Raw genomic sequence first — 26,596 nt, 5'->3', positions numbered from 1 at the left:
CATTAAAGGGTAATACAAATTGAAAAATTGAACATGTTAACAACAAAAATTATAAAAATAAAAAAATTATATTGAAAAATATTTTATACATGTATTCTATCAATGAGGTAAAGGTAGGAATCGTTATGAGGCGGGATGGGGTAAGGAATAATTTAAAAATATTATATTGACAGTTGTATCATTAGCAAATTAGGATCACTATAAAATAAATCTCAAATGTCGTCTAAACAGTTGCTTAACCATTATTGTTACGACTTTGTGCTAATGTATCTTCGTTGGCACAACTGAACGTAATTTATTTTTTATTAAATGCATAATGTAAGTCGATTACATATTATGGGTATGTCTATTTTACTATATTATTATTTTCGATTTTTTTGAACCAGTACATTATGGTGGGTAATAAAATTCTATATTTATGACACTGAAGAGGTGGCTGGATTATTTCTTAAGAGTTTTGGCGGCCTTTAAAAGATTTTTTTGCTATTAGTGACGCAGATCACGGAGGTACGTGTTTGAAAAGCGAAAAATTGGATTAAAAAATATAAAAATAAAAATGGCGACAGTGGCGATGATCGCAGGATGATGTGATGATGATGATGATGATGTTGATGATAACAATAAAATGACAGGAAAAACACACAGGATAAGTGGATAATCGTGGCACGCATGGTTACGTACTCCATCAAATCGCCGTGCTGCGCTAGCCCGTGCGTTATATTAATTAATTTTACAATATAGGTTCAGGTAGTTTTAATTCGATCGCTAGAAGAGTAGCTGTTCAGTTTTTGTATACTGTAATACGAGTTTAATATTAGCATGTAGGGACTGAAACCGAATAAAAAAGAGCTAATTTTGGAACACAACAATTTTTAAAACATTGGGAGCTGGTACATAACAGAAATCTAAATTAAATATTTTCATATAACCAAAACCAAAATTGAAACCCATATTTTTAACGAAAAAGACGCGTTTTACAGATATTATTAATTTTTAATTTTACCTTTGTAATTATTTTTCCGGTAAGAGGATAGATTTTAGAATAGAAGGATCTTTGCTGATTGGCTAATATTTAACTGTCTAAATTATTTTAGAGTTCATAAAGCTTAAATATTTAAATATCTGTTTGTATTTATATTTTATTTTGATATATATATATATATATATATACATAATCATTTAATTTCAGTTATAAACTAAACCCCAAATGTAGTTAGTTACTCCTTATAAATGTTATAAAATAATCTAGTACTAGAAACAAAATCGAAACTGAATACAAAAATAAAAGCTACCAGATAGCTTTTCTGTGAAATCGAAGAACAAGTACGACAGCTAACAGATTAAACCCGAATCAAAATTACTAAACAAATACAACACTATTGCGTACTGATCGTATTATCAAGCACACGAATCGAGCACATTTCTAAGTACGCGATTACAATTTGGGAATTACTTAGTTACTTATCTTGAAAACTTTAATGCCCAACGTGGACGTTTGACCAGTGCCAAATGTTTAAATGAGTTCGTTGAGCTTATAACGGCCAGTATCATATATGAAACTAACATCGTGATCACTTTAACGGAAGTTTTATAACATAACCAATTTATAAATCGATAAAGTTTTCGATTATTGTACATAATAAGATATAATGTGTGTTATTATACCTTGTAGGTATATAACAAATAGATATGTGTAAACTAATATTGTATATAAAATGTCTGTTTAAATGGGCTACGTTGCTTAAAATAATGTACGCTCAATCGTGATATTAAAATGGTAAATACTCAATCGTGGCTTACATTTATTTCCGGAATCTCGTGCAATTTTTAAGGCGTTTTACACTGTATTTATAATTTAAAATCTATACATTAACGAAACTTATATATAGGTATATAAAACTCCGTTTCGTAAAACGTATATCTATATAGACAATCGTATCAATACGATGATAGTCATGAAATCGTCTTATATAAATGTACAAATTATATTATAGTATATTGTAGTACGTACCTGTATCGGAAACCAGCAGAAAGCGAATATGGCGACCACAACGACGACCATTCGGGTTACCCGCTTCTTGCCCCTCCGGCTCTCTGCGGACGGTGGTTGACCGCCAGGGTTCACTCCTTTCCACAGTCTCATCAGCATCAACACGTAAAGGATGCATATGATTGCCAGTGGTATCGCGTACGACGTGAGAAAGAAGAATATCTGAAATGTCCGACAAACGCAATCGATTGTAGTCATGTAGGTACGCAAAAGTGATGGAATATATAAAAATAACAACGATATTATTATGCGGTAAGGCAATACGCGTATAATATAATAACGACGATACGTATACCCGTGTAATGATATTGCTGGCCGTCAGAAGTTTGCGCAGAATTTGTTTAAAATGTCAAAGCACGTTTTAAGAATGGCAACAAAAATGTATAGACCGTTCGCGCTGTACACACAGCATTATATTATCGGTAAAAAACTGTTTTAAAGACCGATTGTAATATTGAATTTAAATTATTATTAGTGATGATAGGTATTTATTTTTATTATTGTGGGGTTTGAATGGAATTTTTATTTTATGACTTACAAGTTATATAATATTATATTAATATACAAAACAAAAAATATAATCTATGTGATATGTTTAGTGTTATATATAATGTATGAAAATAAGATACACCTAATATATTTTTCTGATACATTATATGGTTTTTTTATTTTACAGTTATGTACATGCTTTATAATTAATATTATTATTATCCATTAAACAAATTATTATATTCTATTATAATGAATACTAATAATTATGTTTACATGGAACATTTCTTGTACGTTAATATTGACCACCTGGCTCAGCGTTAAAAATGCATATTATATAATGGGCTATTATGGATGAAAATAGTTTTGCGAACATTTTAAAAACAAAACAATTATTTCATTATTACATCTGTATCAACTCTGTATTAATTGTTTTTACCAGTTACAGTTCTGAATAGACTTAGTTTTTCAAAATAGCTTATCTATATTATATTGTATTATTATAGTTTATCTGTCCATAAAATATGTGAAACATATTTTTTCATCAATGAGCATATCGATAAAGTTTAAATAATTTTAGTTGTCTGAGGCATTATGTTATTCGGTAGTAATAAAATCAATATAGTAAACTATTATACTTGTAAAATTGTATTATCAATTTGATATTTCTTGGAAATATAAAACAAAATGTAAACAAAATTAAAATTGTTGTTTTCACGAAAACACAAATATTGATTTTATTCTGTGTTTTTTTTTGGTTTTGTGAAATTTAAAGTTTTGAATAAAACGTTTCAAAAAACAATTTTAAAATTATGTTCCATGAGTTTTTTGTATTTAAACTTAGCTATTTCTGTAATTCATATATTACAGAAATAATAAGTCTGTATTGAACCAATATATAAATTATCGACTATGGTTCAAGATTTATAATATTTATGGTATATGTAAATTAAAATCGTTTTATTTTTTGGATAATTTGGTTGTATAAAAAATATCATATCAACAAAATTTTAATACAAATTACGAACATTTAATTTTATTATTTAATTACGGTTTTAAATATTCTGAAAGCCATTTTCAGAAGCCATTCAAATTTTTCATTTTTTGATTCAACATATTGTATTTCATTACATAAAAGATAATAAACGTTAATATATTATATATGAAAAAACTATTACGATTAAAAAACTATAATTTAAAATTCAATATAAATTCAAAATAATGGCAATGTAGTAAGCATGATATGATATACTATAAAATCCTAAATAATAATGAATTTATTAATTTTATACAACGAATTAATAATTATATACAATTAGTCATCCATGATTGTAAATTATTTATGCATAATTTCAGCTTTACAATTAGTAATTATAGTTTGAGAGTATAGAATTACTTATATAAACATTTTTGTGTAATTTTGTTCTTATACAAATAATAACGTGAATATTATTATTACTATTATTTTATTTTTTTTTTTGTTTCAATTGCCTATAAAGATAAATTTATTTTGGCATGGAAAAGTTATTATTTTATTTTTCTAATATAATATTATTATTCTACTGTTTTAATATTTTTAGAAAAACTATTATAATATTATACGGGGCATAGCTATAAAATACAGAAATAATGACAATATTCAAACGTGAAAAATATAACTCGTCTAAAGTTTTTAACACCCTCAATAGAATTTTGATAAAATAAACTCGGTGGTAAATTTATATATATATGTATTAGCTACTCTGGCATCTCATCCATAGTAATTTTATATTATGTTGAATGTTGTTGGTCATGAACATTATTATAATACACATATTTTTGCGACAAATTTCAATGTTTTAAATTGTTTTTTTGATCTTGATGGGTTTTTTTGCAATAATATTTTATATTTTGTAAGAAAAAAATATGAAAGGTTTAAACCAGTACAAAAATAATACAAATTAATAACTAAAAATTAAAGTGCTATACAAAAATAAAGCATCGGAATGGAGCACCAATAACTAAGTGACGAGACAGGAAAAGTACAATTTCCTCAAGTGGCCGAGATATTTTATCAATTCTGTCAATTTTGAAATCGCACGGTTAGCATTTGCTCCTTGAACATTGATTGGCATAATATAGCTGGTGGATGGCTACAAAAAAATCATACTAAACGGCCGATAGATGCAAATAAGTGGGAATTAGTGGGAACAACCTACACCATGTACTCGAATCGCACCCTCAAATACACTATATTGGATAATAATTGTCACAAAAAAGTTTTCTTTAACAAACTAACAAAACCTGCTTTGCTACAAAACTGTTTCTCAAATTTGGCTATTCATAATGTTGAAACAATTTATAAAAATTAATAAAACAATGTAGTTGTATAGAGGATAATTTGAATTAAAATAAAATATATAAAAAAAAAAAATGTAATTAATTAAATAATATAATGTAATCGGGATTTTATGAAGGGTCAAATTAATTTAATTCAATTATTTATAGTGAATAATTCATAATTTTTTTTTCTTATTTATTAGGATAACACGTATTTATTACTTTTAAGAAAACGAAAAATAGTTATAGGCAGTACTCCTAATTTTCGTTAAACAATAAATATACTTAACAATAGATAAAGTACTGTAATAGCAAAAAGAGTTGAAATGATCTCATATATCGTAATTATTGTAGATACGTTTTCTTTCAAGAGTTAATTTTGTTCTTGTAATTTAGAAAAGTTACTATTAATGGATTAATGTACCGCCTGAACTACCGCGTTAACTGGACTATCGGAGTATCTCTATATTATATGATATATAATACGGGCTGTGTACAGATAATGAAGATAAGTCACAGTCGTTACTTTTAAGAAAACGAAAAATAGTTACATTTGTGTACTAATTGTAATAGATTTTTTCTAAGTAATATTTAAGTTAAAAAACAACATACATTTAATATTTAACATATTTTTCTAGTACATTTCGTAATAATAAAAATTAACTAATTGATTTCTCGTTTACCCGCACACCGTCAAATGGCCTCGCGTAAAATTTTTATTAATATTTAGAATGAATTGTATGGGCATGGATATTAACTTTAGGTAGTAAGGCCATATTTCTATTAATTAATCAATATGAAAATAAAATTACTAAATCTAAATTAAACGTAAAAAGTATAAGAATTCACATAAATTGTCTTAAAATATAAGTGTGTTAAAATGTATATCTGTCAACTAAGTGATTTACGACTTTCACTTGTATATTATATTTTAATATTTTGTTGTATTCTAATAAAATAATAAAAAAAATAATATTTTTTAATTCCGTAATGGTTTTGGCTGACAATCACTTCATTTTTTACTTGTACTCTAATAATAGTGAAATATTATTACTATACGTCTATTATTCGTATATGTTTAATACATGTAAATGTAAAATTGATACAATTCCATTTTTAATTAATTAGTTTACTATGATAGTCAAGTAATATGTGTATATTTATTTGAATTATATCATTTTTATATTCAATATTGTTCAAAATCAACACATTGCCAATTTTTTCGATTTTTGAAGAATAATAAATTTATATTAGTTATATATCATAAAAATGATGAAATCATAGAGTATAAGCCCATTGCAAATTAATAACTTAATTTGAAACTGTGATTTAAATTATTTTAATTTTTAAATTACACCTAATTATTTAAAAATCATTTTATGTTATAATTATTTATTCATAAGTTCTATATAAATGTGTTTTGATTCATATACCACACAAAAATATACAATTTAAAGATATTTAATTGGAAGATTTTTTTATAATAATTAGGTATTACCTGTTTTGAAGACGAGCCAAGACGTCCGTTTAGTAAAATATAAACAAAAAGCAATCAAATAATAAAGATAACAATTTGGAGCGAAACTTGACCAGTGTCGCCAATTATGTATAAAAAAATTTTTATAAATCATACACATAACTATTTATTAGATAAATAGTTTTAGGATGCCAATAACTGTACCCGTGCCAATAACAGTATACTCTACCCCATATGTACCATTATAAATATTATAAGAAACTAATAGGTACAGTAGTTGATTTCAAAGAATTCCGATATAAAAAATATACTTTTTAATCAAAATTTTTTTTGAGTTGTAAATGATTTTGAACACTTGATTTTTACTGTTTATTTTTCAGAAAAATGATTGAATAATAAGTATTATATTTTTAAAAACATAAATCTAAATGTTTTTTTTTTTATAGGTACCTAATACATTATAATCATTGTTTTTGTGAATGAAACCTGTAGTATTAAAGTTTTTTTTATTATTATTTTTAAAACAGGTATCAGCAGAAAAAAAAAATTATGTCGATTTATCGATTTCTGTTTTTCCGTAACTGTACACATAATCAGTGAATTGAGTGCAAAAACCATAGTGAGATAGTATATTATCTATATTTTTATATTTATAAAAATGTTATATATTTAATATCATCCTTCTATATTTCACAAATCTATTTTTATTTATAAATCTGTTCGTTTGTTTTCAAATAAAACTGTTTTAGTTTAGTTAAACTAATTTTTGCGGTAAATAATTTCTTACATGATTTTAGAGTCAGTTCAGACAGCGTAAATTGGAGTAAATAAAATGTAGTAAAAATAGCTTAAATGTGGATTAAATATTAAGAAAATTTCAATCTGCATAAAAAATTATAAATAAAATTGATATGTTACAATTACCTACAAAATATATTTTTTAGTGTTACCCACTAAGTCGTTAAAATTATTTGTGTGAAAATTGTTATTTTATAAATTTCAAGCGATTTAAATGAAAAAAACAATATAAAGACCATACTTTCTAAAAAAAAATCATAACGATAAATAAACAACACACCTATTAAAAAATGTTGATTGATGGTTGTGAAACAAATATTTGAATAGATTATTATTTCAAAATATCTAATTTTTTTTATCTTTATTTAATTATTTATACTTTTATGAAAAATATTGAATTTAAATTCGAAATTAAAAATTGTTGAATTATGTAAACTTAATCAGCTTTAAGCTTTTAACCAGCTTTTTTTTTATCTGTAGATCTTTAATTTTATTGCTAATGATAACCAGATATTTTTCTGGGACTTGTGTATAAAATGTTATTATTATGTTACCTACATATAACTTCAGATACCACAAATCTATTATATTAATAATACATTATTTTTTTTTCTTAATAATATTAAACAATTTAAATGTATCGTCACTTAAATTTTATATTTACTGATCTTTTGCGATCAACGATTGTTATATTTTCTTCTTGAATAAAAATTAAATATCTTTAAAATACTCGACGTCATTCAAAAATAAAAATATCAACGGTTATTTTATTTTAATGGAAGCATTTTGGACACTTGTTTACAATCGTAACTATATTCCATTGGAACTGAAAAGAAAATTGAACAGTTTTATGCTATGAATTAATAAATCCTAATAAATATTTGTTTCGTAATATGTCTATTATTTATTTATTATCAAATAAATAAGGATACAATAGTATGGATTAAGAAGTAAAGTGTTTTTCTAGGGCTTATGGTCTAGGAACGTTAACGTTTGGCGCACTAATAGCGATCCTGGGATTAGATGATGTCGTACCGAGAAGGTACAGGACAGACTGTGGCGAGAAACCGTATGTCACCACAAGGCTCACGGGCCCCCGGCATTTGTCGACATTGCCGTTTCGAAGTTACTAACCAAAAACCGTTATTATTATACATTATCGTGATATTATTATACAAATGTCACTCTGCAATGTCTGAAAGCAGATCAGTATGACCCCAAAAGCTACTTGATCGCATGTCAACTGAAGTATGACAGCCAGTGTCCCAAGAGACGTCACATTTCGAGGAGGGAGGATGACCAGCCGTAACAAAACGTCTCCCGTGAACTTTTCATAGAACCGTTGAATGCAGTTAACTGGAATGGCCGTGTCATTAAAGAAATGATAGTTAAGATTCGTGGATACATGAAAGCTTTCCGAACATCACCCGAGAGACGGATAACATTGTACTGTGATGACTCCGATTTGTAGCTATACCTGCACCCCCTTCCCCATCGTCATAATTTCCCATTCCTCACTGGACAAGACCAGTGACCAGGTCGAGATTGTTGGGTACCCAGATCGACTTTTGTTTATTTTGTCGTTAGCCAAGTTCTACTTGGATTTTAGAAGAAGAGATGATTATCCTCCACCATTATCATTATCCTTGCTCTGCTATAATAGAAAGTATTTGAATACCTGTACTCTCTGGCGGTTTGATCCGAACATAATCCTTATAAAGCAATCGTCTAACTCAAAGGATTCGAAAACAAATGATACATTAGTGCAAATCAGTATTAACAGCAAATTTTGGTCTGGATAAACGATTTAGAAATTTAATTTTAATTTTTGATTTTATCTTTTATTAAAGATTTTATATTTATGATTTGGTTTCTTTTCTGAGGTTAAAGAATTTTTCAAAAGAAAATAATATTAAAAGATCAAAGTTAATGTTTAAAATTAGAAATAAAAAAATAAAAATTCTATATTATAATTTGGTGCAAAATTTTAAAAATTATGTATGTTAATAGTCTTGTAGCTAATAAATTAAATGATTAATACAAAATAATAAAAATAATAATAATAATTAATGAAATAAATAATATCTTAATATTATTTATAGAATATTATGCTAAAATAGTTCGGATAATTAAAATTGATTTTGTCGATATAAATAGGTCGTGTCATTAAATTAAACATTAATTTTTAAGTCGCAAAAAATTATCCTTCAAAAATAACATGTCATGTTAAAATTAAGATTTTATAAACTGTAAGTTATGAATAATAATTATTTTCTAGAAAAAAAATGATAATATATTAAAAACCAAAAAAAAATTACATGATAAATTGAAAACATAAATTAAAATATATTAATTAAAAATCAATATATAACTCGGAATTTAAAATACGAACATAAATAATATGATGAAATTATTTTATCCAACTAATTGTTGGTTAACAGTGATATGAATAAAATTATAACCATTATTAATTTATAGCCATAAATTACTTCAAAAAATGCACGCGAAAAATTATTTCTAAAACACCTCTATTCAACAATCTTCCTAATTGCCAAAACTTTTTTTTAAAATTTCAAAGTTTTTGATTGTATAGTTTCTATAAATAATTGATTGTTATATAAATATACAATATAATGTAATAATCTTAAATATCATAAAATAAATATCATATAATCATTAATCTTAAAATAATAAAATAAACGAATAATAATGGAATAGTAAATCAGACGACTAAACCTACATTATTTTGCATTACGGTTATATATTTAAATAAAAATAAATATTCAAGTCATCAATAATAATGATATGGTTGTAATAAGCTTAAGTTATTTAATACAGTTTTCCAACTAAAATAATACTAATCCCATGTTATTGTACGTTTTTATTTTTTAAATGCCTATTGATATATGCGCTTTTTTTAAATTTGTGACAAAAAATAAATATTTAATATTGTATTAACGTTTGCAATGTATATATTTTAAAATGCTCGAGGTAAATATTACAACATAAATTATTTACAATGAAAAATAAATAAAATCGGAACAACAGCACTTTTGTGGATGGTATTTATTTAACAGCTATTGAAGTGGGTAGTTTGTAAAATTATAATAAAACGATGTTATTAAGCAATGAAACACCTGTTAAGGAATTTTAATATAAAATAATGTTTATTATATCAAAGGAAAACGTCATAATTTAACAAATATAACAAATATTTTATCTTAAAGCTTGTAAAATAAAGTTACCGACCTTACAATTTATTATAATGTATTTTTTTTTAAAAATCATATTTTAATAAATCGGTTAATTAAAATAATATACATGGACTTAAAAATATGGCAAGTCTACGATTATTAAACTTAACCTAAATTAAGTAGATAAGATGAACCTTTCGCAGGTATTTATTAACTATGCAACTCTAATAACAACTGACCCATAAAAATTGTCCAAAAATGTAAATAAAAACCAATGATTTATTTAGTCAGAAATGATAACATGCACGTAACGTGTACTGGTGTATTTGCTGCAATGAATCTACGATCAAAATAAATCGGATATAGGGATTTCCGGAGCTGCGAATATTAGGATTTTATACCTAACAGTTTAGTATTAATAATAACCATCAAAATAATCATTCTGCTCACATGTACTCAAATAAGCAATAAAAAATAATATAAGTTTTAGGTACACCAAAAAAAAAAAAAAAAATGAATTCTTAATCCACCGAGTGTTACAAAGTGTTTGACGCGAGTATCGCGCGAAGTCACACTAAAACTTTTTCGGTTTCGACGTAAAACGATTGCATGTCGTCAATAAGCAGCCAGACACTGGTAAATAATATAATATTCTGTATAATCTCGATTTCCGAGGGTATATAATATAATATTAATTTGAATAGCATAATTGGAAATAATGAGTAAGGTTCCACGTAACTTCCTACGCTTTAATGTATTCATTAATATATGCATTTTATAATTACTTGTTAATGAATACTGGTTAACTGATGAGTACGTCACCTTAAGAAAAATAAATAAATAATACGATCGTTATAATACACAGAACAAATTATGATATGCAGACAAGTAGCTGGAAACATGTAAAAGTCTATAGCGTATTTTTATAATTAAATTTTCACCGAGTTTATAAAATATTATCAAATCTACAAATTTATTTTTGATGTCTTCCGATTAAACGTGCTTTTTTCATATTATATATGTGCAGTGTTTTTATCACTTTCTTATTGATTTGGGAGGGGGGGGGGTGAAGCACACAGTGTACACGAACACTCTGGCGGTTTTTTGGGCCCATTGAACTTTAATTCACCGAGCGTCCCTGTTTAGACTGACAACAGATGACAAAGTGTATGAGTATACGTCACGCGCCCTTTATCCGCGCAACGCATTTTGCATGTTCCGTATGAATACGCGTAGTGGGTACTTACCTACTAAAAGGGGTAAGAAACTGGAGGGTGCGTGCGCGTATACAGTAAAGTCGTTTAGGACTGAGTATCAATCATTACACCTTCGCGAACTTTCGAAATTCCCCACAGACGAGGGACGTTGGAGTCACCGGCGGACGAAATCGTAACCATTACGTCTTTGTACGACTGTCCGCCGGGGCACCAAGTCCATTCTCCATTGTTTGTAAGTGATTTATTCACACAGTCATCTATTATCTAAGACTATATACATTTTATTGCACCTAACATTTATCGAATATTGTTGTAGTTCACAATACTGAAGGACCCACGTCAACGGAAATGCTATGCTCCGAGTATACTAAAACGTGTATAGTATATGTAGGTATATGACGCGTTTAAAAAAAATTGCAATAGCTAATGATCGTCAATCGTTTGATGCCTGATAACTGTGCTTTAGTGAAAACTATTGGCGTGACCCACGGTTAAATTCCTATGTACAAATAAATTTAAATAATAATTATTATAATATGTTATATTTAACATCACCGATTGTGTGTCGAACCTTAAATTTACCTCCGTATGTACCTGCACTCTTTTAAATGTAAATATTTAAATTAACCTCCTTGATAATGTATACTTTCAGACAAAGTCCACGATATCATGATGTGAACCTTGGAATAAATTAATAGGTATCGTAGAATTATAATTCCTATATGGTGCAAAGTTTCACATAACATTGTATATTTAAATTTATATATACCTAATTATAATAGTTTAAAATGTATTATGGTATGAAATATTAAAATCTATAAAAATAAATAATAATTTGATAAAATCGTTCGTGTAGGTTTTTAAAGTCTCAACTAACTTGGTGATAATCTCAAAAATATGGGCAACAGCCAAACCATTTAATGCAAACCTGACTATTCAAGCTTTTAAGTCAATCAATCTTCGTCTGATTTTCGCGGTTCCTTGATTCATCGCGCTAACAATGACTATAATAAAGAAATGGTAGAATCTGATATTAATTCAACTGTCTAAAACACTTTAAACGAAGTTTAATTTGATAATCAATTTTAAAATATTGAATTCTTTCATTATCTTCAAAGTACGGTTTACCAAACAATTTGTCTACATTTTCAAAACTATTTTATGAATTTATTTGAAATATTATATAAATAATTAGTTTACATATTAAATATATAGAATATTATAAGTAAATAAAATGTAAAATATGTGTTTTATTTGTCAATGTCGTAGACACACGATTTAATTTAATATACTGTTAGATAGTACTATACAATATTATTATCTAAATTTAAAAAAAATATATATTAAAGTTGACTTTTCATGAAACACAAAAAAATAAATAATATAAAAACATAATAATATATTTTGATTTTATATGGAATAAATAATTATTTTATTATTTTAACTTTCAAATTAGTTGGACACGACAAAATAAAAAGTAAATATTGTTGTCAAACACTTGTTTTCTATTTATTTATTTTTTTTATGTTTATTTAGTGTCAAATAAAAAGTATACACATCTACAATTTTAAGCAAAAATTAAAACAACAGTTTGTTTGAAATTTTATCTCTTTATTTTTCTAAATAAATTATCTAATTTTTAAAGAAAAGTGAAAATGAAAAAAGAAAGTGAATGATAATAAAAAAATTAATTTTTCAAGTTTTAATTTAGTAAAATAAGATTGATATTATTTTTTTTTTTTATTTAACTAATAAAATTGACAATTTTATTCTTTCAAATTTTTTAAATATACTTCTTAAAAAATACCACATTACTCGATAATGATATGTGCTGACGATATCAATTGTCCAATATTGTTTACTAGATCTATAATATGACGTTTTTCAACTAACTTTTTTCTCTTTTCTTCAAATTTTGATTAATGATGTGGTTGATGTGTGGCTTCCACTCGATTTAGATAGTAGCTATAGTGAATATTTTTTTTTTACTTATCAGAATGGCGTATTTCTAGACATGATCTATTCCATTTATCATATTTTAATGCATTCATGTTCCATCAATGTGAGGCAAAAAAATATAATTTTCGCATAGATTTTATGTATAGACATTTTAATAAAATATGTCATTTGAAATGATAATATTTACATGTTTCTAATAAAAATATGTATCTAAAGAAAAATTAGTTCGCAATAAATCTTTATCAATACATTTAAAATTATTTATAATATAGTTATTGGTTTATTTATAATTTTAAAATAATACATTTCTTTTAACTTTCTTTTAAGTGTATATTACATGATTCGGTAATAGTATTAATCGTTTATGTAAAAATATTTTTTTTTTTTTGTTTCCTAGACCAAAATGATAAATCTATTACTATTAGCTGAATTAAAAAAGTTACTATTTAGAACCGAACAAACTACATATTTATCTTTAGAGGTTGTTGTTTGTGACATATGACTCTATAAATTAGATACTTTTTTTTTTTTTTTTGAAATATACAATCTATACATAGGGGCACAATAAGTATAAATGATAAGAGTAGGAACACATATCGTATTAAGTATTAATTAAATAAACAAGTTTAACAATTAATAAAAAATATAAATATTTACATGAAACGCTTGATATGAGAAGCCATCCATTAATGACATACACTGATGATTACTATTTTTTTTTAAATTATTATAAAGGGGGGTCAAGAAGGTCACGGCACCAATTACGTTTGTGACGTCTTGGCGGATTACCAGGATTGGAAGGAGCTGCAAGATTGCGTATTAATGGGTTATGATTGGAGGACAGACGACAATGAAACCGTTTGTAGTGAGCTTTAGCTTCTTCTTGGACTGATTTCATTTTTAGGTCAGAATGAATAGTGTCGTTCGATGCGTAAGGTGGGGCATTTAATAGTTTTCTGAGAGCTAGATTTTGAAAGGTTTGTATTTTATTCAAATTAGATTTTTTTGCATTAGCCCAAAGTTAAATCCCGTATGTCTAGACTGGCTTGAATAGAGATTTGTAGATTAGTAGTTTTGTGTTGATGTTAGTGTGTAAGTTATTGTTAAGGAATGTTTTAATTAATCGAAATCGAGAGTTTAGATTTAGTATGCTGGGCCCAGGTTAGCCTACGATCAAGAGTTAAGCCTAGATATTTTACTGTTTCAATAAATTAGATACTTAATATATATTTTCGAATATAAGTAATTAAAATATTTAACAATTATATGTACCCGTTATTATTATTTTTTTATATTTTATCAAATTTGAATAACTATATAGCAATTTTCTATTTGTTGCTAAGACTTATAGAATTATTATGCGAATATTTATTGCATTTCTGATTATCCTATAACATTTGATAGAGTATCAAAGTAATCCTTTATAGATTTAAATTTAAAAAAAAAAGAATGTATAGGATATAAGAATAATATTTAATTTAAAAAGGGTTGATAATCTTTGAATAAATAGAAAATTCTTGGTAAATTTAAGGAATAACCATTAATTCCTATTAACCTACTATAAAAGAAGTTACCCGCTACAACTAAAACTAAATCGAAATATCGTGTACTTACATAATATATTTACTATATTATACAATATTATTATATCACAGGTGTCACACATAAGTGTTTTTCATAAGTTGTTTAGTCTCGTTTGTATTGCAAGGCAACTTTCTTTTTTGATAAGCCCAATATATCAAAAATGTCATGATTACATGTGGTGCACAGGTGTCATAAAACAGTTTTAATCATGGATATACTCAAGTTCTAAAACTTGAAATTGAATTACAAATAACATTTTTGTATATAAAAACTACAAAATAGTTCATAAAAGAAAATTTTCTCTAAACAAAGAAAAATAATTTTGTTTTCCAAAGGGGTAAGATATTGCATGGTTAGTTCAACTTATAATGTCAATGAATGGATTATTACATTATAAGTACATCCTGCATGCCATATATACCACACGGAATATATATTGATATGATTTGATATGCGTGATAGATATTTACATAATAATGATTTGACTATAGTTATTTCTATATTATGACTAATATACTATCTTTATTGGAAATAAAAGAAGAATAAGTAATAAATTGTCATAACACTTAAATGTTTAGAATATTAAATCATTATCTGTATTCATTGGCTTTAAATTTAAAAATAAACATTTACTACAAAAAAACAACAAGATATAATAATAGTATGTTATTTTGTCCATTGTTCACGTATTTTTCATACTATAATTGTTACATTTTGGTGTTGTCGAACAAGCATATCATGTTTAATATTATATAGATTATGCAAAATCAATAATCACATTAACAAAATTCATTTTATGTGGGTACTTTGTTTTAAGTAGTGTGTTCTCGAATTAATTTAATTTAAATTATTTTAGAACTTGTAAATCACTAAAACAGTAATTCGATTAAATCTTAAAAATAAAATACAGGTACATTTTGTCTTATATCTAAAGTCTATAAAATATAAATCTAATAAGTACATATAGGTATAATTGATATAATTATACAGGCAATAATTACAAACACAAAAACATAAATTAATTATCAGTTTAAATATTAGACTAATAAACTATCTTGCTTTAAATTTATAAACTTTAAATTATGTACAATTAATTTAATAAAAATACATTCACGTTACCCTAAATAAATTGTATTTACATAGATTGTATTATATAATATTATGCTTATAAGTTATAAGTATTAAGTATATTATATATATAATATATACCCTAAAGGTATTCTTATAGGTATGTACCTATACTTAAAGATAAAAGTCATTAAACATTCAATTCAAATTTTAAATACATGGGTACTAAAAAATTATTTAAATGTATGTTTTTATATTTTTTAAACAAAAGAAGAAAATTTCGGTTTTTTGTATTAATTTTACAAATTTAAAAAAAAATATCACATATTTAAGGTATAAAATAAATAACATTATTTTTGTTAAAATTATATTACCTGAGCAATTTGTCTGTAAAGAAATTTCTGAAATTATTAATTGTTTAATATTTATTACTTTTTTTTTTATTAAGTAGACACAATATTTAATCAAAACATTAGACCATTATACAATTTTAAAGTCGCTTTCACGAAAAAAAAATAATTAAATGATTATTAAAAAAAGAAGTTTATCATAATACATATTGGCTTTGATTAGAATCAAAACACCCGGGAACTATGTATATTGTATTATAATATTATTATAAGCGATATTATTAAATATCTTATACGTAAAGGACTTGCTTTTAAGTTATAAATAAATAAATAAAAATAACAAAAATAAGTTACTACAGAATCTAATAAAAAAAATAATTGTTTCCAATATTTTTCAAAGTATAAATAAATTAAATTTTTATTTTCAATTATTTTAATAAATCGTTCAAGTTTGTTGAACGCGTCTTCAAATTGTTTCTGCTACATATTTTCAAAGTATATGTTATAACAAATTGTCTCTTGTATCATTTTGAAAAATCAATATTTCATAGTAGTTGCAAATTGTAATCATAACACTAGCTCAATTCTATTACATTCACTACCCACGCTCCCATGGAATATACCAGTATGTAGTCTATAATAAAACCAGTGCGTGGTATACATTTTGATCAATACTGCTTATTATAATATTATGCTAGACTATCGATTTATAATTTACGTTAAACGTTACTGTTAAATCAGGCCTCAATGAATAAAACATAAATATATTTAAACACTCAATAAAATTTAATATAAACATCTAAAAAAAAAAGCATTACATTGAGTTTGATTAGGAATCATGTTTTAAATGCTTTGACATAATTGTTAAATTAAAAATATCAAAATAACACACCCTATTCTGTATTTAAAAATAATACGTGAGGTAAATTAAAATATATATATTCCTTTTTTTATATAAATTTATCATTAACTTGACGAAACATTCCGTTTCTATATTAGTCCAGATGTCCAGATATTACTATGATTATTTATCAATTACGATTTTAATAATAAAGATTAGCTTAATATTTAGTACTTAGGATAGAACCTAACGTTAACAAATTAATGAATATTATAGAAAAATCAATTTCTATTTTAAAGAACTCACTAAAACTATTTAAATTAGTAATATGAATAAAACGCAGATATAAAATGTATATTAATATTATTTTAATAAATTATGGTCACTGCTATAAATGAAGATATTCACCCAAGATGCCTTTGAAATTGATTATAACAATAAATACCTACTTAAATCAAAATGAAAAAAATATTACAATTTATGAAAATAATTAATTTTTGAATATTCAATATATAAGGCTTAAATTTCATCATAGCTTTTTCACGGTTATCTCAAAAACCGCCTTATCTAAAAAAAAAAAAAAATGAAGATATCTTTGTTCAATTTCTGTTCAATTTCCAAATCCTTAAAGGTACTACTTGAAACGTTTTGAGCACTCTTTCTATAAGATAATGTGTTCACAAAAAATATAATAATAAAAATAAAAACATTATTGTATAAAATCAATAGAATTATGTCTCTTGCTTCAGTTTAAATCTAAAACACGCGCTATTCGAAAACCAATATCTCTTCCTGAGCGAACATAATCTAAAAAGGAAAGCTAAAAATAGAGTAGTAACTAAATAAAGAAGACACTACACACACACATTATATTGTGTGACTATTATAGACTGCAGTTGTAAAAAATGTACAAATTCTCTTTTTTATGGGATTATTTAAAATAAAAATTTCTCACAGCGAAAATAGTGATATATTTATTTTAAAACTATACATATTTTTCTTAGTTGAATGTTACAACCGATTATCCGATTATAATCATACAACTATACGTAATACAATAATTGTATAACATTTTTAAGATTTAATTTACTTTACTTTATGGTTACAGATAAAAGATCTTAATAAACCAACAATAAGAAATTCTTCGGATTTAAAATATTATTATAATTTTAAATTACGAGTACATTATGTTTAGTGTTAAACAGTTAATTTGTTTGCAGAATATAAATACATGGACAATAAATTGAGCACTGTTTTTAATTGTATTCACATTTGAATAACTAAATTTTAAAGTAAAAAATTTTTAATTTTATAAACAATCAAATTATGAGTCCTAATCATCATGTATATTTAATGGTATTTAATAAGCTAAAATATATTATAAATTATAAATGTATGTATATAGTTAACATAAAATATAACAGTCATATTTTAGACACGTGTAACCATTTTATCTAAATAGTTCAAAGTGTTTTACGTTGAAAAAATATTTGGGAAGTAGTTATTAACAATAATATTTTTTTAACTGTATTGAAACAGTATAATAAAAATGTTTCCTTTAATGTGTATATTGTTTTATCCATTGTATTAGATAAAATTAACACCATCCCCCCAACAATGCTTTAATTTACAAAAAAATAAAATTTTAAATTATTATATCTTACCAATGAACTACAATCAAATTGTTTTATTTATATTTCCCTTGATAAAATTAAATAACAATTAAGAAAATTACGCGCTTAAATTTTTGAGCACACATATTTTTATTATTTTTATTTGTATTTTGCTATAATATAGGAGTAATTAGTGCGCTGTAAGTGGTAACTGCTGTTTTTGTCAGTAAGGTCAGTAAGGGTAATGGATAACTAATGTAAAACAATAGGGTACGAAATTCCCACGAAGTAAATTAACTAGCATGAGAGTAGTTTAACGATATAATATTGAAACACATGTAAAAGTATGACCATTTATTGAAGATGGCTATTTTACACATTGTTATTATTTATTACAAAGAAAAATGCTATAGGTATATTTGATGTCTAGAATGAAATGAGTTAATAAATTATAATCAGTTGTAGAACATAATGTATGATATATGAAGAGTTCGTTAATGGGTGAGTGTTTATCGGAAGGGGTGTACCATAAATTTGACAACAACTATTGTTTATATTATTTTTATTGTAATACAATTCCAAACAAAAACTTAATTTTAAAATATACAATACAATTAAACCTTCTAAAAATGTATATTATTGTATGTACCAACAATAACTTATGACTTAATATTAATTTTTTTAATGCTTATGAATTTATGATAGTTTACTAAACAAAGAGATAATTGATATATAAAAACCACGATGGGTATTTATTATTGCTAATTAATTTAAGTGAGATTCTCTTATTATATTAAGTAAAATATATGAGTTAAAAATTTATCTTTAAAATAAATGAATTATCTATTATAGTTATATTTTAATTTCATTTTGAATTTTAAGACTAATAGGTAAATTGTGAATTAAGTAATGATATAGACAAATATATATTTTTTTAATTTGTATCCTATTTTGAACTCTCTATCAGAATAAGGCATGGTAATTTCCAACTTTTTAAATCGGTTTTTTAAAATTAAGTACTCTAGAATTTTTGTGCCCTTAAAGATAAATATTAAATAATATAATTACCTATGGACAATGTTTATGAATTATAATATTGTATTTATAGTTAAAAAAAAAGATATTAGTTGCGTATTAATTGGAATTTGTTTTTTTTTACAAAAATACCAAATTTACTCTCTGCATAAAAACAGACATTTCATAGTTTTCTGTAACTTTATGATAGAAAAAATGACTATAACTTCTTTCCATTTCAAAAAAAAAAAAAATTTGACAAAGAATTTAAGTGGAATCACCATAGTGCAGATGAAAAAATATAGAATATTTACAAAAAGTTTTATTTATTGTTTTTGAATATACTGGCCAATCTCATCGAGAAAATGTTGGATTTTTAAATTTCGATTTTTATTGGTTAAAAATTCATGAGATTTATTTGGATGCCACATAACTTTCAACATAGATACATTTAACTAATTTCACATAATTTGCATTTGTTTAAAATAATTAAAATTATCATTTAAATTTAGTTCATCTAATCATCGGGCTTTCTTCTTTATTGTTTTCAACAGGTATAAATTAATTTGAATTATTGGTTCATCCACACCTTTGAATGATTTTTTTTTACATTTAAACAATATTTAAAATTATATCTTTTTATCACTTACGAATTTATGTTCATAATTACGAAATTAGTTAATTATATTAGTTAAAATAATAAGTACGTATTAAGTATACAAAACGCATAAATGCAGAACGAAAGTTAAAAATAAAATGAAATGGAATATTCACTTTGGACACATTGATTATGTTATTATACAAACTACAGTCATTGTCAAAGCACACTAATCGACAAACGATTGTTTGTATATTATATATATTTTATATGTTAACGTAAAACCACGATACCACATAATTCAAAGTAGATGACTACGATAACATCTATGTTATCCGTATACAACGATAGTAATTGGCGGAGTCGTGTTTTAAAATATAATATGGTTATGACTTATGAGTTATAATCAATTTTAAAGTTATATTACCATTGTCATCAGTTGATTTTTTTTTGATTAAAGTTGATTAAATTAGTTATCTTTTAGCATAAATAATTACTATCTATACTAAATTTAATATTCAATAATATAAATCATTTTATATGTTTTTTTGTGATGCTGTGGAGGAGGGAAACCCCACTGTTCAGTACGCTATTTTTAAGACATTCCATTATTTAAATATCATACAAATATAATATGGTATAATTAAAATGTTAGAATTATATAGTTTTAATTTGGATATTTATATTATATATATTCTTAACTATGCCAATAGAAGGCTAGATAATAATTTTTCTAATGTTATAATCATTTTCCTATTTAACTCTATTTCCAACAATCGAATCACAATACTAAAGTTTGAAATCCCAAGAGCGCGTTTTTATTACTTAATGTGTACATGGACAGGTGGTCTAACAGAGACAAAAAGAGACGTTATAGTAAATTCTAAAGAAATTACCAATAGAAATATCGATGTGAAAAAGTCTAAAATTCGTTTTATAGTGCTATGTTACTTACTACAGTTTGTAAAATAGCTGTTAAATTAATAATACATCATTGTATTCAACCAAACACAATAGGTCACCAGTATACACTACCACGATCATATTTAAAGCTCTGCCTCGGATAAAAACATTTTGGACCATATATTAGCGTGACCTTCAAGGTAACTTAATACCTGAATAGATCATCCCAAGTGGCAATATCCCAGTATATTCACCTTCCTGTATAAATGGTTTTCCATTAAATATTGATATGATTTGATGCATTAACTTTTGTAGTGTTTATTCAAAGTGAAATTATGTCAACCAAAACTTTTTATGGTGCTAAATATTAAAGTAATATTTTTGTCGATTGTTGTCATTAATTATTAATATTAGTAGTATTAAAATCTCAAACATAAATGTACAATTAATGTATAAATCATATTATATCGTTTTTGGAAAATTGCTTATTTTATTATATTTATTTATCATACGCATACAATTAAAAAAACTTACATTAAAATAGATACATGATACATAATTCGTTTCATTGATAAAATAAATCATTAGTTATATTTATAGTTTATTGTATTACAATATAATTATAACTTCTAGAATTATCGTATATCGTTATATTAAGGTTATATTAAGAATGTTCCGAATTGTAATTGTCACGAATAAAGTAGTTAATCTTTATCATTTAACATTTTCTAATTAATAATTTATTGAAAATACTTTGGTTTTTTAGACATATAAGAAGTTCAAATTTAAAAAAATGCAATGAAGAGCGCAATGTGTTTATTAGATAAAATAAATTATCTTTGATTTTACACCAGAATACCTTAAACAAACTTAAAATTATATACCTATACTATATTGATATTTTATACTAAATTGTAATATTATTTAATTTTCATTTAAGTAATATTAATATATGCTCTTTAACATTATAAGTGATAGCAAATTAAATAAAATGCACGAATTAATTGACAGTATAGTTAGGTATATAACGGTTGTTGAATTTTAAATAATATTTACAATTGCTTACCAATGATGGACATTGGATAGTTATAAATTATATTAAACAATTTTCTTCTGTATATAGATGATTATGAGAATTGTATTTAATGATGCAAGACTCATAGACGCCAATCCACCCACCCCATCATTCAGTGGAATTTGTGTTTAAACAAACTTCTAACTGATAACTAAATGTATTTCAAGCACAATTATTAATGGTTTTTTGTATTGAATGTTAAAATTATATTTTGTGGTCATCAAAAGCTCAACAAACCACTCACCCCTTCTACAACCACAACCACCAGCACTAAAATTTGTTTACTCTAGTCATTTCTGCCTCAGTGTTCATCATTAGTTTGTAACCTATAATACTATTAAATCATATATTTTATGATTTATACTCAACTGTATCCAAAATATTTAATTAGATGAGTATTTAATTGCTATGTGTCATGCACAGAGTAACATTGATGATATATAATCACCACATTGAAAACATTTTTCAGAAAGGAACTTAGTTAACCCATCCATTGTCATTATAATTCAATTAAAAATGATCAATACATTTCAGTGTGTTTTTATAGTAACAGATAATTCGAAAATTACCTCTTTAAAGTTCCATAAAGTACAACTGTATAGTATGTTCAATTTTAAAATTAATTGCAAAGCTCAGAATTTAAAATAATTAAATCAATTGATGTAGTCCTAGTTAAAAGTCTATTATAATAAATCAAATATAAGAAACAATTATTTCCAATACTGTATATGAAATTAAATAATAAAATTAGAAAAGATGACAATACAATTTAAAGATAAATTATTAAAATCAAAGATTGCATAATATATGTATACTTTTAAAATTTGTAACAAAATACTACTAATAAATAAATTGTAGTTGTCATTTAGGATCATATTATTATTACATTTACCATACTATTAAATCACTTTAGTACACAATAAATAATATTATTACATTAGTAACATAATATATTTGTGATTACAAGACATTTACTCAAAAACTATTGACCGATTACAAATTTTAGATACAACATATTCGTACGTATAGGAAAAATAAGAATAAAATGTTTTTATATACACAAAAATATACAAACATTTTACATTGTAACTTTTAATATAGAAATAATGTAACTCCTTAATCACATAAATCGATCATAAATAAAATAATATACTAATACTATGATAATCTATAGAAGATATAATATAGGTTTACAATATTACATGTAAAGAAAACAATACTCCGATATTACAAAAACTATTTTTAAGATTAGGTGATCATTTTTTACCTTTCGTGAATTTTATTTATACGATTCAGGTTGGGCGTAAAATAGTTTTCATTTTGTTAGGTAAATGCCTAATTGTAATGATTTATTACAGAGTGATATATCCAAATTCCAAAGTAATATATAATATGGAAACACACTCTCTAATTGCCTTAGTGAATCAGAGAGATGGAGGGTATTTAACTTACCCTTATAATAGCATATATTTTTAACAAGTATAGACTCTAAATAATTTAAATTTGAAAACAATTATCACGGTTTATTTGAATAATAATAATAATAATAATAATAATATAACTAATTCCGCAGCATCTTCATTAATTAATATGCACTCAACCAATGAATATTCACATTAATAAATAAATAATAATGCATGGGTAGAATAGTATTTTGTAATTACTGCAACATGAATCTATTAACTACTCTATTCATAATTTTAAAACATTAGATTTTTATCAAAAACTTATTTTTAGTACTTCTTCGGTGTTACAGCAATTTAATGTGTTATAATAATAACCTAAATATAATAAGGTAACTACCAAACTTGGTAATAATGATAAAATAATTAAATATTAAATATAATTATGATTTATATTATTGTTAAAGCTCTATCAAAAAATATTGAAACGAAAAAAAGAATAAAAAATCCATTATAATAATAACACTGTATTATTTGAAAATATTGACATTTTCTAAGCTTTTAAATATGGATTTGATACAAATTATATTTAGTTAAAACTAAAACGAATCTTCTTAAGAAATACCATTTATATTATATGTAGGTGTTTAAAAAAATGATAAGTAAATTATTAAATAAAATATATAATATTTATTTAAAACAAGTATTTAATGACCTATAAACTTAAAAAAAAAGTTTTAATTGAGTAAGTACAGAAGTTTGATTCATAAGCTTATAAATTAGTCTACGTTCTCTGTATAAACTTTAAATCTATAACACTTATATTTTGGTCACTATTTTGCACTGAATTTTGACGTCTAGATAAAATTAAAAAATAATTGCTCTCATAAATTATTAATTAATAAAAATATTAGATTTTGCTTTTGTTGTTGGGGGAGGGAGGATAAAGAATAAAGATTTACTGATATTAAATTGTGTTACAAGTAAAGAAGACAATAAAAAAAATAATAATAATCAAAATTAGGTTGCAATCAAAATAACATTTCATATGTGAGTATTTATAAATAATTCTAAATAGTGAAAAAGATACTATTTTTCTATTTTCTTAGATACAATATTTCTTAGATTTAATAGGTTAGAACAAATTTTATTTATTTTTTTTATAGCCCACTATAGTGGTACATTTATATGTTCTTAGGTAAAATTAGATATAAATATGTATTAAACACTTACACAAGAACAGAAGAAAAATTAGAATTAAAAATATAATTAAACAATAGTCTTAATATTTCACGGCATGATTATATTATTATTTTTTTCACTGTGTTGTGCAGCGACATTTAAATTCCTACGGGTCTTTTTTTCGTAGTATAAAATGTAGCCTTCTTTTTAACCAAATGTTATTTTTGAATACAAACGCATTTAAATTTAAAACTCGACATATTGTACCTAATCTGGTCTATGTTGTATTCCGAAGAAGCAAGGAATAACGTATTGGGCTTACATGACACGAAATTATACGTATTTATATTACATTGTATGGTTCAGAATTTGCATGCAGAACTGACTATGAATTGGAAATTGAACATCTTATACATGCAGCATACTTTTACGAGGTCGTTTATGGAACATTTTCGTTGTAATATGTCACTAAACTGAACTCTCAATGGAATAGTTTTTTTTTTTTTTTAATGAATTAGGTCTTTTAATTGTTTCTCAAATATGTAAAAAAAAATAACAGAGCACTTGCTTTTGCAGGGCTGCAAGACAATAATGTTAGGTATCTAAGAACCATAAATAAAAATTATTACTATAATTAAAACCCATTTATAAAAATGTACATTGATATAAGTATATAGTATGTTTATCTAATGCATTAAATTTTTTATATTAGTTTTATTTACAATTTTAGATTAGGTGGTGTTATATATAAATATACCTACTTTTTAGTATACATTATGCATATTAAATCTAAATTTTCAAAGTTAATAGATATTTAGATTCAATTTTTTAATCGTATAATTAGCAAAAATATTACAGATTATTATATTTGATTATAAAAATAATAAAATGTATTAAGTTATAGGTTTTTAATGCTCAAATTGAATTTAAATACAATTCAAAATTAATATCAAAAGAAAACGATGTTAACTAGGTAAGTTTGTTTTTGGTTTAATGAATTTAATATGAATATGAGTACCTATAAATATTCATTAATTGATTGTATTTCTTAATATTTTTTAAATGCATAAAACATATTGTTTATTCTGTATAAATTAAAACTATTATATTATTTATTATCGTTCTTCCTACTTTTAACTTTTAAGTAATGCCGATTTGTAAAAGTTTATATTATTTGATTACAAAATATTTCTGAAGCTCATCAAAATCGTAAAAAAAAAAGAAATACCATAGAATTTTAAAGAAACGTGGACTTAGATTACATACATATATTAAAATAATACCGGAAAAAATAAATAAGAATATTGTTGATTTACCTTTTTATAATTTTTAAAATAAATATTATTAGATAAACATTGAAATTAATTTTATGTTTATAAATACTTTAAAGTGCATTGAATACCTATGATATTTTAATGTATTGAACACTGGATTTATAAGTTTAATTTTAGTAGAAATAATA

General features: G+C 24.4%; 1 protein-coding gene across 3 annotated transcripts in view; it reads right to left on the bottom strand.

The window, feature by feature from the left end:
• LOC113548370 (allatostatin-A receptor-like) overlaps positions 1-26,596 on the bottom strand; it is a 173,233-nt gene that overhangs the window by 126,955 nt on the left and 19,682 nt on the right. For all 3 annotated transcript variants that reach the window (XR_003404882.1, XM_026949220.1, XM_026949221.1), the window contains exon 3: positions 2,012-2,212. Coding sequence is in view for 2 of the 3 variants with exons in the window: in XM_026949220.1 (XP_026805021.1) it covers positions 2,012-2,212 (201 nt within the window). In the remaining variant the exon portion in view is untranslated. The remainder of the gene's footprint in view (positions 1-2,011; positions 2,213-26,596) is intronic.

This window comes from Rhopalosiphum maidis, chromosome 4 (genome assembly GCF_003676215.2).
Source record: "Rhopalosiphum maidis isolate BTI-1 chromosome 4, ASM367621v3, whole genome shotgun sequence".
NCBI lineage: Eukaryota > Metazoa > Arthropoda > Insecta > Hemiptera > Aphididae > Rhopalosiphum > Rhopalosiphum maidis.
The sequence above is the reverse complement of the archived record's forward strand: the minus strand, read 5'-3'. Positions and strand labels throughout refer to the sequence as shown.